Source organism: Marmota marmota, unplaced genomic scaffold (genome assembly GCF_001458135.2).
Source record: "Marmota marmota marmota unplaced genomic scaffold, marMar, whole genome shotgun sequence".
NCBI lineage: Eukaryota > Metazoa > Chordata > Mammalia > Rodentia > Sciuridae > Marmota > Marmota marmota.
The window spans coordinates 53,298,432-53,312,550 of NW_026000005.1; the positions used below are offsets into that span (position 1 = coordinate 53,298,432).

Here is a 14,119-nt window from a genome sequence, read left to right on the forward strand (position 1 = left end):
CTCCTCCTCCTCCTCCTCCTCCTCCGGGCTTCGAACTGGGATTCTCAGCCTCAGAGACCAGAGGCCTCGCCGCTCCTCCCGGCTGGCCCGATTGCTGGTCTCTAAGTGGCTGCCCAGTGTTTCCCTCAGGGGTCTCCCGCGGGCCCCCTGAGAACCCCAGAGCCAGTTCTGACAACGACTCTCCTTTCAACCAGGGTGCTCCCCCTTGGGTGCTACGTGTCCCTTGGGTGTCCTTAAGGAAGAAGGATCTGCTGAGTGCCAGATGAACTGGGGGTGGACCTGCAGGGACTAGAATTGCCCCTGTCCTGACGTTGGCCCAAAGGAAAGGCAAAGAGGGGTTCTAAGCTCTGAGGCGTGGGGAGCAGTGCGGCCCACCTGGAGCAGCCCCACCCCAGCCAGAGTGAGGGGGGCTCAGCTGTGGAGCACCTCCCTCTCCCATGCTCCTGGCCCCTCACCTGCTGCCCCCAGCCTCATCCTCCTGAGCCAGGCTCCAGGGTCCTGGGGCTGCCCTTGGGGTCTCCTCAGCTGGAACAGAACCTGCTCTGGGCACTTGCTCTCTGCTCCACGTGGAATTCACTCATTTTTTTCGTGACGTATGCCAACCACATTTGTAGATGGCACTTTTATGATTCTGGCAAGTACCATGTTCACTGTTCGGGGGCAGTTAGTTCCAGTGCCCCCAGGACCCCCTGAAGCCCTGCTCTGCAGCTGCAAGGGGGTTTCCCAATGGTTGTGACCTGCTGAGCATTGTGGTGGGCCTCAGAGAGGAGCTCAGACCCATCGACGAGTCACCGGGGACCCCATGGTTTGACAGAGGCCCAGGCAGAGGGCCCGAGGGCTGCACTCCCTGCCCAGCACCCCCCTGAGGCCGCGTGGTTTACTGGACTCTGGCAGAGCAGGCCGGGTGCCCTCCTGGCTCTGCCACACCCTGGGCAGCCGTCCTCTGGAGCAAGCTCTGCATTTACACAGCTTCTTTCACTTTCACGACTGGTCCCCACTCACCAGCCCCCACCCCCTTTCACAGGAACCAATGTGTTTGTCAAGAGAAAGTTAATTAAAAACATATTTTTCTAATTAAATGGCAGGCTGTGCTGTGCACACAGTACGGCTCTTGTTGGAGAGAGACCCTCCCCGTTCCCAGGGCTACCCTGGAACCCAGCAGAACAACAGCACACAGCCAAGCCCACAGCGTGGGGACATGCCGGGCGCAGCACCCGGCTGCCCACAGCTGGCCGGGCCTCTGATCAGGGGCATGCCTGGAACCTGCCCAGCACTGCCCACACACACCCTGCTTATGGCCCGGGGAGAGGCCACAGCACTACCTGCAGGCTGGAGCCAGATGGCTCACAGCTCCTTGACTCCTGCCCAGCTCTCCTCCCTCCCTGTGCCCGAGCACACCACAGCCAGCCCAGCAGCCCTTCACGTCCCCTAGTACCAGCCCTGCTCACTGCCCTGCTGCGGGCTGACTGAGCCTCAGCCTGCCTTCCAGGCCCTGGCTGTGGACACTGGCCCACAGGTGGAGTCCATCACTGCCTGCCTGAGTCCACGGCCACAGATATCTCTGTGCCAAGGCCACGTCTGCCTTTGTAGTCACCTGGACAGTCCCCGGGAGAGGAACTGAGTCCCTTAGGGCTGGACTGCACTGCGGCCCTGCTCCTGAGGAACCTTGGCTCCCTGCCACCCCTTCCCGCACTGCTCCACCTTATCTCCTGTGGGGACGAGGGCTCAGGCATGCCTGCATCACCTGGCACCTCGTGTGGGTCCCACCAGCTCCTCCTGCCCAGGTTAGGTGGTCTCTCTTCCTCTGACCCCCACCCCCCCAGGGCACCTGCTTCCTTGGCCTTGCCAGAGCCGCTCTGCCCTCTCCCCTCCGGCTCTGCCTTCACCCAGCATTTCTCTCTGCACGCCCTCTTTCCTGGGGATCCTCCTGATTCCTCGTGTGGGATGACTGTGGTTGGTGTGTGACCGTAAGTTTTTTAATATGAATTCTTTCCCCTTTTGCCACTTTTCCAGGATTTTTGCTTTTCCTTCTGCCTTAACTCAGGGTTACTGAAAGGGACACGGTGGAAGCCTGGCTGGGTGGCTTCCCGCCCTCGGCGGTACGGCCTCCTCTCCTGTCCCGGCCTGCCCTTGTCCGTAGGCTGGCTGCTGGTCTGCCTTGGTCTGGGCTATTTGCTGTGGTTTATTTAGAGGGAACTGGGCCCACTGATTGCAGTTTATAGGGAAGAAGAGATGTTGGAAATCTTCCAAGAAAGTTTTCAGGCAGAATATTAGGGCTGGCCACGGCGAGTCCAGAGGACGGCTGCTGCAGAGCGGGCAAAGATGCAGGCAGACAGGCAGAGGCCAGGGGTGACCAGGACTCCTTAGACCCCCAGAGGCCACAGCCTCCCACCGTGCCAGGTGAGGACTCCTGTTCTGTAGCTGGGCTGAGGGCAAAGCCAGGTGCTCACCCATGGTGGGAGCCTGGGGACACTGGCCCGGGCCACTGACAAGACCCTAGGACAGGTCTGGGTGTGGGTGGCCCAGCTTCCGCATGTTGGTAAAGGACCTTCAAGGAGACCTCTGTCTCCTCTGCTGGCATTGAGGCTGTCTCTAGCTTCATGAGCAAGGCCTTCTACAGAGACCCCAGCCTCCCCCAGTGGTCCTCCCATCTTTCTTTGGTCCCTAGAAGAACCCTGGGAGGTGTATCATGCCATGGAAGACTGGGGACAGCCTGTGCCCTAGCCTGGCTCTTCCCTGCCAGGATCCCTGGGTGGGAGTAAGAGCCCCAGGTCCCGGCACTTGGCTCTGGGGAGAAGCAGGTGTCGTGGCCAGGCACATGGGCCACTGTGGAAGGTGTGCTGGGATGCAGTGGACACAGAGGCCATCATGGGTGTCACATGAATGGTGAGGGTTTGCGCAGGTTGAAGGCAGAGGGGCTGGGAATGGAGCATGGGGTGGGGAGTGGGTGCCGGGGAAGCAGGAAGGAGTCATGCGCCATCCTGGTTCCTCAGCTGCCTGGGGCCGGCTGTGTCCCTGCTGCCTGTGGGGTAGAGAGGGATGGGGGCTGCAGGTGGGCTTGGCAGGGCAAGAGCTGAGGCAGGAGAACCCTCCTCAGGGTAAGAAGGCAGAGCAAGGGGTGGGATGGGGGCAGAGGCTCAGGAGCGCTGCTGCTGTCCTCCAAGGTCAGGGACACTACAGGCTGAACCAGGGAGAGCTACTGCAGATGAGTCTTCTGAGACCACTCTGAGCACAGCAGAGAGCACGCGGAGCCCAGATCCTGGCCCATGCAGAGCCAACAGGGCCAGCTGGCCAGGCTTCCTCGAGGTTCCCTGGCCACACCAACCACCTACTCAGCAGGTGCCGTGGTCCTTGACCCTGCTCCTGCTGTTTACCGTTCCACCATTCAGACCTGCAGGGGCACAGGGCAGATGCACTCGCACCCATTCCCTGGGGTGTCCCCCCCCCCGTGTTTCCAGGTGGGCCCTGTGTCTCCCTCCCTCCAGGAGCAAGTGGCCACACTGCAGCAGGCCTTGGGGGGAAGCAGGAAGGGCCTGGAAGAGAAGGGGAGGCTGCTGGAGGCGCAGCTGGCTGGTCTGCGAAGCAGGTGCCAGGAGGGATCCCTGGAGCCCCTGCGACAGGTGAGGCCCAGCAGGGAGAGTAGGCCCTCACCAGGAGGCAGCAAACCCCTCACCAGACTGCAGGCCGCACCTCCTCGGTCCTGCGCAGGAGGGAGGAGCCTGGGCTGGTGACCCGGATGGCATCTGATGCCCAGGTGACAGGTGGGGAAACCGAGTCTGGAGGGAGTTGGAGGGCTGCTTCTCTTGCCCCACAGTAAGCAAGCACCCTCCGACAAAGGGGTCAGCCATGGACGCACGGTTTGCGGGGAGGGGGGCGTGGGCATAAACTGAGGCCAAGCCCAGGGCCAGCGTCAAACAGAATGCCCAGCTCTTAGAAGCCTGGGACTCCCCGTTCCCGGCCCTGGCATCAGTAGCCTCTTCCGCCCAGGTGCTCCGGAGGCGGCAGCGCGGGAGGCAGGCGGCACAGCGTGCAGAGCGGCGCGCCCTGCGGGAGCAGACCACAGCGCTGCGCACCGAGCGGGCCCGCCTGCAGGGGGAGCTCGCGGCGCTGCGCGCGCGCCGGGCGCAGGTACCTAGTGCCCACGTGGTGAGGGTTCCCTGGCGAGGTGCGGGGTGCCGCAAGCCCTGGGAGGTCCGCGGAGACCGCCGGGGCCGCCGTGAAGGGTGTTGGTCCCGCCGGCCTCTGTGTCTCATCTGCTGATGGGGACGGCACCAACTTGGGGAGTGGCCCCTCTGGGGGTGTCGCCCTTGCCCTGCCTTGGCTCTCTGGGGAGACACCAGGGGTCATGGCAGTTCCCCTAGGCTTGTGCCTCAGCTCTGCCCAAACCTGTGACCAGCACACCACCCCCTCGGCTGTTGATGGTGGAATGGCTCCTGCCACAGGGGCCACAGGGACCAGGCAGAGCCAGCCCAGGTGGGCTTCATAAGCCTGGCTGCAGGCCCAGCCCCTCTTAGGGCACTCAGAGAGGGGACCACTGCCCTCCTCTGGGTCCCATCCGACATGCCAGCCTGCACCACAAGACCTGGAGAGCTCAGGCGGACCAGGGGTGTTGCTGGTCACCACCCAGCTGACCTCCATCACACAGGCCTGATCAGACAGTCTTTGTCCCCACCATTTGTGCTACTGAGGCACTGCGGAAGCCGGAGGGTCATGCCGTCCACCAGGCTGACCGGGCCAACGCACTGGGCCAGGGTGTAGGCCCGTGTGGGATGGACAGGGCCTGAAGAACAGGGAGTCCAGAGCAGGCTGCTAGGGGGGAGGCAGTGCATGGGATGGGGAGGGAGGGGAGCACTTGTGGGACAGGACACCAGACCCCTGTCAAAGTGAGGAAGCCAGGGCAGCCCTTCTCCACACAGCCCGCCAAGGGGCAGAGGCCAGTGGCCAGGACAGTCAGGGTTGCCCACACAGAGGGCCACCTGCCCTTCCATGAAGGAGGCACAGCCAGCAAGGCCCAGTCGGGATCCTGCCGCTCTTGCCGATGGGAGGGCCCAGCCCAGGCTGTGGATCTGGGGAGTCTCCTCGGGTGCCGTGGGGTCAGGGTGGAGCTACGTCCAGCCAGGCTACGGTGGTGCCTGGGGGCAGCAAAGCCAGCTGTGGGCATTGTGCCGGCTGCGGGTCCCCAGGGCTGGGGTGGGGGAAGAAAGGAACAGCTAATGAGTTCCAGGAGGTCAGCTGAGAGGGGCCCACAAACCCATAAAACCTTTACTGGCGTCTCAGGAGGGGAAACCCGGATGTGGCCATGTGTTTGTGTTGGACTCCACTTTTCTCTTCTCTTTACAACATGCACTTCCAGGGCTGTTACTAGATTTTTAAAGAAACAGCTTTCTTTTTCCATCAGGGAGGACTGTTTTCCTCAGTCCTGAGGAAAAGGAGGGCTGTTTGTATACAGCTTTAGCTACTGCCCTCTGGCAGACCACCCCCCAGATCCCAGGGTCCTTGAGAGACCCCCAGCTCCACCCCCAACTCTGCCCCACACTGAAGGGAGGGCCTGGGACCCCTGCCAGGGCTGGGTGGGCCCACCATGCTGCTGGCCCCTGCCAGGCATGTGGGCCAGCAGGCAGTCCTGCAGGAGCAGTGGACCTGTCCCCTCCACTCCTGCCCTGTCCTGGCCCAGCAAGCGTTTGAGGTCAGGGCTTTGGGGAGCAACATCACGGGGTCCCTGCCTTCATGGCAGTACCAGGAGGGTGTCCAGGGCCCTCTTCTGCTGCTGCCCTCCCAACCAGTGAGAGAATTTCTAGACTCCACGGCTTCCATACCGGGGCAAAGTGGCCCACCCACCTTCATATGGAAGATGACTCCTAACCGTCAACCTGCAGGAGTTCCTCCTGCCCCACTCCCATGTGGGTGGCTAAGAGGCCTCTGCTGGGGCAGCTGCAGCCCAAGAGACGGCAGCATGGGATGGGGATGCTGAGGTTTGTGCCCCAGCTCCAGGGTGTACCTGCGTGGCCTTCCGGGTCAAGTGCCTACAGAGGCCATGGGTATGTGAGGACCCCAGCTCAGGAGGCCTGGGGTGTCCTGGGAAGGAACTGGGGCAGAGGTCTCAACAGGGACTCAGCAGCATGGGGACTGGGCCCTGTTCTTCAGCTACTCTGGCTACAGATGTCAGTGGTGACAGAGGTGGGGAACAGTGCCCTGGCCAGAGGTGTCCTCCTGCTCCCCAAAGGGAAAGCTGGCCTGACCTCACATCCCAACCAGGAGGCCACTACACCCTACCACCAGCTCTGCACCCTCCCCTGCAGACCGTGTGGGAGACACTGAGGAGGGAGAGGGACGTGGCGAGGCTGGGGGCTGAGAAGCAGAAGCTGCAGCAGTCCCTGCTCAGCCTGCACCAGGAGCTAGACTGGACCCTCAGGCAGAACCAGCAGCAGCAGGTGAGCTGCATCATTGGGGTCCTGTGCACTGCAGCCTTGGGGTGAACCTGGGGTGGGCTCCGGGCCCGTCTCTGGCCTGGATGCACTGGATGCACCCATGCGGGAAAGCTGCACTGGCTCTTGCACATGACAGAGGCAGAGTCGAAACCCAGACCACAGTGGGGCCACCTGGATCATACCGAGGTCCCAGACAGAGCTGGAGCCAGAAATGAAGGCTCCAGGGGCCCCGCTAGTGTCCTTTCTAGGTCCCCTGCTCTCCTGAAGTATCAAAAGTCCCCTTGGGAAGGCTGCGACCTCTGTGAGCCAAGCCTGGCTTTACAGAGCGGGCTGGGCCCAGGCCCAGGACCTGACACCCATGTGGACCTTGGGGCCTTGAGCCTCCCCATCCCTCAACCTTGGATGCCCTTAGGACCTGCCACCTGGCCAAGAGGAAACTGGGCTGCCCTGAGGCCGAGCCAGTGGTCAGGACCCCAGACTTGTGGGCTGAATGTGTGCTACACCAAGTCTGCTGGGGTCCAGGGCCAGGGCCAGCACCTTGTGCAGGACAGTGAGGCCAACAAAGGCCCAGGGGCCCTGAAGGAAGGGTGGGACCCCCCATCAGGCCTTGTCTCTGGCTTCGGGCAGCCCTCCAGCAGGCAGACGCAGCACCCCGAGTCCGCACTCCAGGCCCAGGTGGCTGAACTGCAGCTGCATGAGCCGGCTACGGAGGCAGAGAGGCTGCATGGGGCCCAGCTCCCGGCCACAGAGGCCCTGGAATCCCGGGAAGAGACCCACCGGCCACAGGTGAAGCTGCTAGATGAGCAGGCGGGGCCCGGCCCAGCCTCCTGGAGAGTGGAAGGATGGGAGGAAAGCATCTTGTAGCAGCACCCTGCAGGGGTGACCGCATGGCCTCCACGTGAAGCTTCCACTCCACGGCTCTGTCCTTCCACCTTCTCAAGAGGCAGCGCTGTGGTTGACCCCACCCGTCACTGAGAGGGGGACTGTGGGTTCCAGGGAAGGTCACTGCCCTCTCTGGGCCTCTGTCATCCTGTTTACAAAGTGGGGTGTTGAGGATGGTTGCTGTCAGAGGTGACCCAGACTGGCTGGTCCTGTGTTCAGGGCCAGGACTGGGCCTGCCGTGCAGGTTGGGCAGAGGCAGCCCTGCATTGACCTTCAGGGTCACCAGGAAGAACAGCAGAGCACCCGTACTTGGTGGAAGGGAGTGTGGCAGGTTCTCGTACACGCACATGCATGGCACACCACACCCTCCTGTGCCTGTGCAGCACGCCTGTGGGCCAAACTGCCTGCTGCAGAGCCCAGAGCTGCCAGGAGCCGAGGGCCATGTGGTCAACGTCTCACTTTCCACAAGGACACTGAGAACCAGAGAGCAAATGACTGCCCAGGGTCATCCCCAAGTGAATGGGCCTACCAGCCACATTTGCTCACTTTATAAGAAAGCCCCTTCCCTATCATTCCCAGCATTTTCAAGGCCTGAACAGAAGGGGGTCCATCACTGGAGTGGGTGTCCTTAGGGAGGACCCTGGCACCCTCTGCCATTTCCCCTGGTGTTTCTGTCCCACACACACCTCCTCTCCTGGGGAGCTGTGGACCGTGGCCTCCCAGCCCAGCCTGGCTGTACAGAACTCTCTGTGCCCTGCACCTGGGGCCCCTACCTGACTGAGTCCCTGCCTGTCTGCAGGTGGCCACCCTGAGGGAGCAGCTGGACCAGGAAGCACAGCGACCACCACACACCCACCTCAGCCAGGCCTTGCTGGTCAGGCAGTGAGCCCTGCCGCAGACCACGGGGTGGCTGGGCTCTGCAGCCCTGACGGACCCAGAGTAGGCTCCAAGCAGAGATGCTGAGGGCCCAGGCTGCTGAGGGCCACGGCTGGGAGGCTGATGTCTGTGTGCCCCATGAGAGGGTGGCACAGTGCAGACAGAAGGCTCAGACAGCCACAGAGCTCTCGTGTCGGGGGCCTGTGGCTGCAAGCACTTCTAGTCCTGCAGACTGGGGAAGTCCTCCTGCCTCTGGGACCTAGGCCTCCGCCTCAGCTGGACACCCCTTCCCACAGTACACCCTTCACACTTCAGGCCACTGCTCCGGCCAGACCCCTGTGGCCAGGCCCTCATCGGGCCACTTCCTCAGCCACAGGCTGGGTCCCACCCTCTGCTCTGTAAACACGGGGAAGCGTGTGGAAAGCATTTCCACCGCCAGGGCCCAGAGCCGCCGTCCTGCCAGGCCAGCACCACACCCTGTCCAGAGGCCACGGAACCTCCGCGTCCAGGAGCTGCAGGCCCGTCCCCATGGCAGGTGGCTGGAAGTGACTCAGATTCCAGTCCCCGTGACTCACTGGCCACGAGGGGCATTGCAGTGTGAAGTTGGAAGCTGTTCTGCAGCTGCCTGCTTTCCCAGCCTGTGACTGCAAGGGACAGTCCCATGGGACTCTGCTGTGAAGGCCGAGGCTGCTGGGCTAGGCCTGCCACTCAGCCCGCTGTTGGATCTTTCACTAGCTTCCCATTAGCACTGGTCAGTGTGACTTGTCCTCTGCAAATGGCTTCTCTCATGCTGTAAGCTGTACATTTCCAGTATCTCTGGGGCACAAGCCGGTCCAGTGATTCCCACATGCAGCACAAGGACCAGGCTGCCTGCCCCGGGGCTGCTCCTGTCTTGGGCCCTGGAATGCCCTCAAGGACTCTGGCGCCAGGCAGGGAGAACCGAAAGCTGACAGAGCCGCCCTGTCCCATTGTGGCAGGCCCTGGCCCAGGTGTGTGGCAGGCCCTGTCTGTCCACTGCAAGATCATACGGCACTTAAAATTAGCAAGGAGTCAGCGAGTGTCGTGAGTCACACAGACCGACAGCTAGAGCCAGGAGGGAGGGAGGCCTCATTCTGCCCCTCTACTCTGCCTGGCTGTTAGTGGCTGTTAAGAAGTTTGCCCAGGCTCTGAGGGGAAGCCCCCAGAGACCCCTCAGCCAGGGCTACTCTGGGCAGAGAGGAGTCCTGTGTCTTGCTGGCACGGGACTCTTCTGCGAGCTGTGGCTGGGTGCAGGCAGCAGTGAACTCCGTGGAGGCCAGCAGGTGTGCCTCTCGGCTGCCGGGCAGTGTCCACGCCACACCCCCACAGAGGACTGAGAGGTGATGGGGCAGGAGGCCGGGCAGCCCCAGCCCTGGCTCAGGGAGCCTGTGTGCCCAGCCTGCAGCCTGGCTCTCCTGTTTCGTGTGGAGTCGGGACTTGGCCAAGGTGCACAGAGGGACCTGCTTCAGCTGTGGGGGCTCCAGGTCACTTCTCAGCATCAAAAAGAAAACCACGTGTCATTCAACCAGTCTGCTCCCTGGCCACTTGGGACCCTCCCTATCCTGGAGGTTACGGGGGATATCAAAGTGCCTGTGAATCTGAGATCTTTGTAGTTTAGCGAATATTTAAATCGGCAGAGGAGATACTGTTTTTACTTACTCAACACAAAGGTATATATTTAGGAAAAGAGGATTTTCCACATGGAAACACTCTGGTGGGTGCCTGAGCACTGGCAGTGCTGTCAGACCTCAGTGTGTCAGAGTTAGCCATTCCTGTAGCAGGCCTTCAGGCACCTGGCTTAGGGGTAGGAAGCTCTACTTCTAGATCAAGGCCACATGACCATTGGCTGGACGTGGGTCAGGCCCGGAACTCCCCAGCACCTGCTGCGGCTCACCGCTTCTGCTCAGCAGGGAAGACACAGATGTGCCCTTCTGGAGAGGAAGCCAAGGGAGGAGAAGCTGAGATGTGCAGGCAGTGGGCAGGGGAGAAGGCAGCCCTCCACCTTTCCCAGAACACGGGGGGGAAGACCATGAGGGACCTGCACTGACCTGCCTCCACCCAACCTGCTCCCAGAATGCAGGGGTGGGGCACGCCCACTTCCCCCCCTTCACCCAAGGTGGGGGCCTCTGACCCTGACAAGACCCCAAAGAGCTCATCAGTGGCTTGAGAGATGCCAGCTTCAAGTTCAAGACCAGCTCTGCCCCCGAGCTGTGCATTCAACCCGGACAGGCTCCTGGTGTCTGTGAGAACCTGGAGGTGGCTCTGGGCCTGGACCCTAGGGCACTCATCTCTGGACACATCGGGCAGGGCTTCGGAACACCAGGAAACACTCGTGCAGTGGCCCAGAGGTAGGCAGATACCCAGCTCCTGTCTCAGAACTCAAAACCCCAGACACAGGCCACACTTGCTGCCTCTGCCGAGGGATCTGGGACTGGGGAGGATCCCATCAACCTCTGACGGGGCAACTCTGAGCAGACCCGCATGTGCACAGGCCTGGGGGCTCCCACCTCCCAGGCATCTCAAGATGGTGCCACAGACTACAGAGGGGAGAGGGCCCCGCATAGGACCTCAGCTCCATCCCAAGACAGGCCAGCACGCGGGCTGAGGCAGGGCAGAGCTCCACCGCGACATGACTGGGGCAGAAAACAGGCCAGCTGGAAACCACATATGGCTTACGTGGGCTCCTAAAACATTGATGGTTTTCAAGTAGACCATGGGTGGCTTAACTCTGGACGTGTTCTGAGAAGTGAGTCAGCAAGAGTTCTGCCACATTGCCACATGTGTTCACATGCCCCAAGACAGTGTCAGTGACCCAGGTGATACAATCTGCTGGGATCCCCATCCCACATGAGGTCCCTGCTTGATGGAATCGTCCTGCCACAGCCAGCACCCATGACCCCAGACCCACAGGGGCCCTTAGGTGAGGCCTCTGCAGGGCACACTTGTTCAGGAGGTCATCTCCATGTGACCGCCACTGGGGTCTTTCATGTCTCTAAAGATGCCTCAGAAGCATGGCTACAGGCTTCAGAGCCTTCAGAATGGAGAGGGCCCTGGGTTCTCCACCTGCCCTCCCTCTCTTGGCTGCCCTGGACATCAGGAAGCAGAGACTGGCACTGTCCCTGCAGGGATAGATTCCAAGGCACCTCGTGGAGCCTGGAGGGGCACATGTCGCATTAGGCCCATCCTGGGCCCCCAGGCGTGACCCCCTAGGCCAACCCCCTGCCATGGACAGAGGGGACAACATAGGCACTCAGGAAGACAGATGAGGCTGCCTGCAGGAGCGCAGCCTCAGCAAGGCCAAGGGCCCCGGGCCTGAACCCGCCTGCTGGGCCTCTTCAGCTCCTCTTTTCTCTAAATAAAGCAGCAGTGACCACCTCAGGAAGCATATGCCCAGCGCTTTCTGATCATTTCCCCAAGATCAATAGCAAGGTCCCATCATGGGAGCTGGGGTGCATGTGGTGGGGGTCTGGGTTGGCTGTGCTGTCCCTCCCTTCTCTGCCTCAGTGGCCAGCCCCATAGGGCAGTGGCCAAGTGGATGGCCAGGGTGTAACTCCTCAGGAGCTGGGCCCACCCCACGTCCCTTCGACCTCCCTAGCCTCCTCCTGATATAGGTGGAGGTTGACTGGGAGTTGGGGCTTTGGGCCATGCCCACATGAGGGGACCCACTGCTCTGGCAGGGGACTTGTACTCCACCAGCCACCTCTGGGAGGGGAGCAAAGTTGGGGGTGGACTGCAACCCAGACCCTGCCCTGTAGGACAGCTGTCCAAGCCCAGTCTGACCCTCCCCCAGCCCCCAGATGTGGGTGGGTGGACCCTGCATTCTGGGGCATCCTGAGGGTGGACTCCAGGTCTCCCCACCTAAACTGCACACATACTCCGGCCTGAAATTAAAGTGTCACAGGCCTGTGGGGTAGGCTCAGGTTTCCTGCCACAGAACATGAGCCTGCTTGATAGAATGATCCTGGTCTTGATAAATGTGGACTTTCTGTTGTAGAGACAAAGGCGTCCTTGAGACCAGAGGGAGGCCTAAAACAGCAGTTGCTGAAAAGTATTTCCTGATAATATTTTTAGCACCTGAAACTTTTTTTCTTTTCTGCCTGTGGAGTTGTGTGCCTTTTTCTTTTAATGACCCTGTGTTAACCCCCACTCTCCCAGACCCAACTAAAAATCTGCAGAGGGCTGAGGCTGGGGATAGTCAGCAAAGCTGGGGCAGCGGTGGCCACAGCCACCTGGGGTCAGAGGTTGGAGGGCGTGGCCTGCTGCTGGCCTGGCTCACAGACTCAACTCTGGGCACACCCAGAGCTATTCGGGGGATTCCTCCAGGTGGTGGGCCAGGACCCCTTGTCCAGGCCCACCCCTCCCTGCACCTCAGGAACAGTCTTAGACTCAGAGCACTTACTCATACCACTGCTCTTGGTCATGTGCTGGGCCCGGAGGCAAACCTACTCCAGGGATCCCCAGGTAGGCCCAAACCCTGACTAGAAATGGGCCTTTACCCGTGTCCTGAGGCTTGTGCTCAGAAGGGTGACTGCCAGCCAGGGCAGCCTGTGCAGCCTGCTCTAAGGTGCAGGCCCTGGGCTGGGCTTGGAGGGCAGAAGAGGAGGGTGCTATAGGAAGGAGGACTCAGGGAGCAAGGGGTATGCTCCTCGGGCTCAAGGGGTCTTGCGTCAGGTTGGAGCTGCCCTTCTACCTGGGAAAACAAAAACTAAGAAAACCAGGACTTCCCAGAGGTCCCAAGCCTATTTGGGGGCAGGGGGACAGAGACTGCCGGGTTTTCATAGAACCAAGACAGTCTGAACAGTATGTCCTCTTGACTTGGTCTCCTGGCAGCTCTGCCCTTGAGGCCAGTCCATAGGGACTGCACCCTGGACCCCCTGGCCTTCACAGGGGGATATGGAGAAGCACAACATGGTGGTGTGCTGTCCTGAGGGTTCTCAAGGCCAGGAGCCCAGCGCCAGGGCCAACCCTCCCACTGCTAATTGAGGGCACAGCCTCCATTTGCCCCTCAGCAGAGCAGGATGCTCTACCAAGCAGGGGAGGGACACAGCAAGCCAGGCCCAGGTGCAGGGTGCAGGAGTGCTCTGTGGGACCGGCCTGCAGGGCCAGCCTGACATGGATAGCCACCAAGCCAGGACCCATCACCCAGCACAGAGAGGACAGTGGAGACTGTGCCCCAGGAGTCCAGTGTCTGCCTGGGGCTTAGGGACGCTGAGGTGGACGGGACTGGGCGCTGAGGGAATGACAGGGCCAGCACTACCTGAGGTGAGTGGTCCCAGAGGCAGAGAGAAGGGTTGGAACAGTCACAGGCACGGGACACCGACTCCATATGGAGGCTGCTGAGAGCCCTGCCCTTCCTGCCCCCAAGTCCTGAGTCTCCCAGGGAGGACGGCTCTGCCTAGGGTCTGCCTTGTCATCTTGTCAAAAGCAGGACGACGGCGGCTGGGGCGGCGGCTGCTGTCGGTGCCCTTCTCGTTTTTTTGGCGCCGAGCACTCCGGACTCTACGTGAGTAACTCATCCTCTGGTGAGTACCTGGACCCAGAAATTTCCCCTGATGTGGTTATGCGTTTCAGGAACTGTTTTATGCCTTGACGACTCCCAGGGCCAGGGTTTGTCCTGGACTGGAGCGAGAGCCGGAGTACACTCTGGGAGGAGCTTGCCCTGGTGCTGAGGAGAGGCGGCTCCTCCAGGGGGCTGCGGAGCCAGCGTCAAGGACGGAAGCTCCATCAGGGCAAGGACTGCGTCACCTGGACAAAGTCCCTGGAGGGCACCCGGAGTTCTGCCCCTCCGCCCAACATCTGGGGCAGCCCTTCGGAAACAGGTGTGCCTCCGAATTGCTCTGCCGACTCAGACACATCCTTCGGGCCCAGGATGGAGCGAGCCTGGGAACCGCAGAAGAGGACACCCCGCCCCAGGA

General features: G+C 61.4%; 2 protein-coding genes across 19 annotated transcripts in view; both read left to right on the top strand.

Annotated features, from left to right (window-relative positions):
- Positions 1 to 9,840, top strand: part of Crocc2 (ciliary rootlet coiled-coil, rootletin family member 2) — a 59,615-nt gene extending 49,775 nt beyond the window's left edge. For 8 of the 18 annotated variants that reach the window (XM_048808931.1, XM_048808924.1, XM_048808929.1 and 5 more), the window contains 5 exons: positions 3,459 to 3,620; positions 3,988 to 4,128; positions 6,300 to 6,431; positions 7,056 to 7,214; positions 8,110 to 9,840. In XM_048808931.1, coding sequence (XP_048664888.1) covers positions 3,459 to 3,620; positions 3,988 to 4,128; positions 6,300 to 6,431; positions 7,056 to 7,214; positions 8,110 to 8,196 — 681 coding nt within the window. In that variant the 3' untranslated portion in view covers positions 8,197 to 9,840. Of the gene's footprint in view, positions 1 to 194; positions 1,080 to 3,458; positions 3,621 to 3,987; positions 4,129 to 6,255; positions 6,432 to 7,055; positions 7,215 to 8,109 lie in introns of those variants that run through there. The other 10 variants (XM_048808927.1, XM_048808937.1, XM_048808928.1 and 7 more) reach the window with 9 other exon arrangements.
- A 3,602-nt stretch (positions 9,841 to 13,442) lies between these two features.
- Positions 13,443 to 14,119, top strand: part of Sned1 (sushi, nidogen and EGF like domains 1) — an 81,959-nt gene continuing 81,282 nt past the window's right edge. The window contains exons 1-2 of the mRNA XM_048808000.1: positions 13,443 to 13,466; positions 13,585 to 13,707. Coding sequence (XP_048663957.1) covers positions 13,443 to 13,466; positions 13,585 to 13,707 — 147 coding nt within the window. The remainder of the gene's footprint in view (positions 13,467 to 13,584; positions 13,708 to 14,119) is intronic.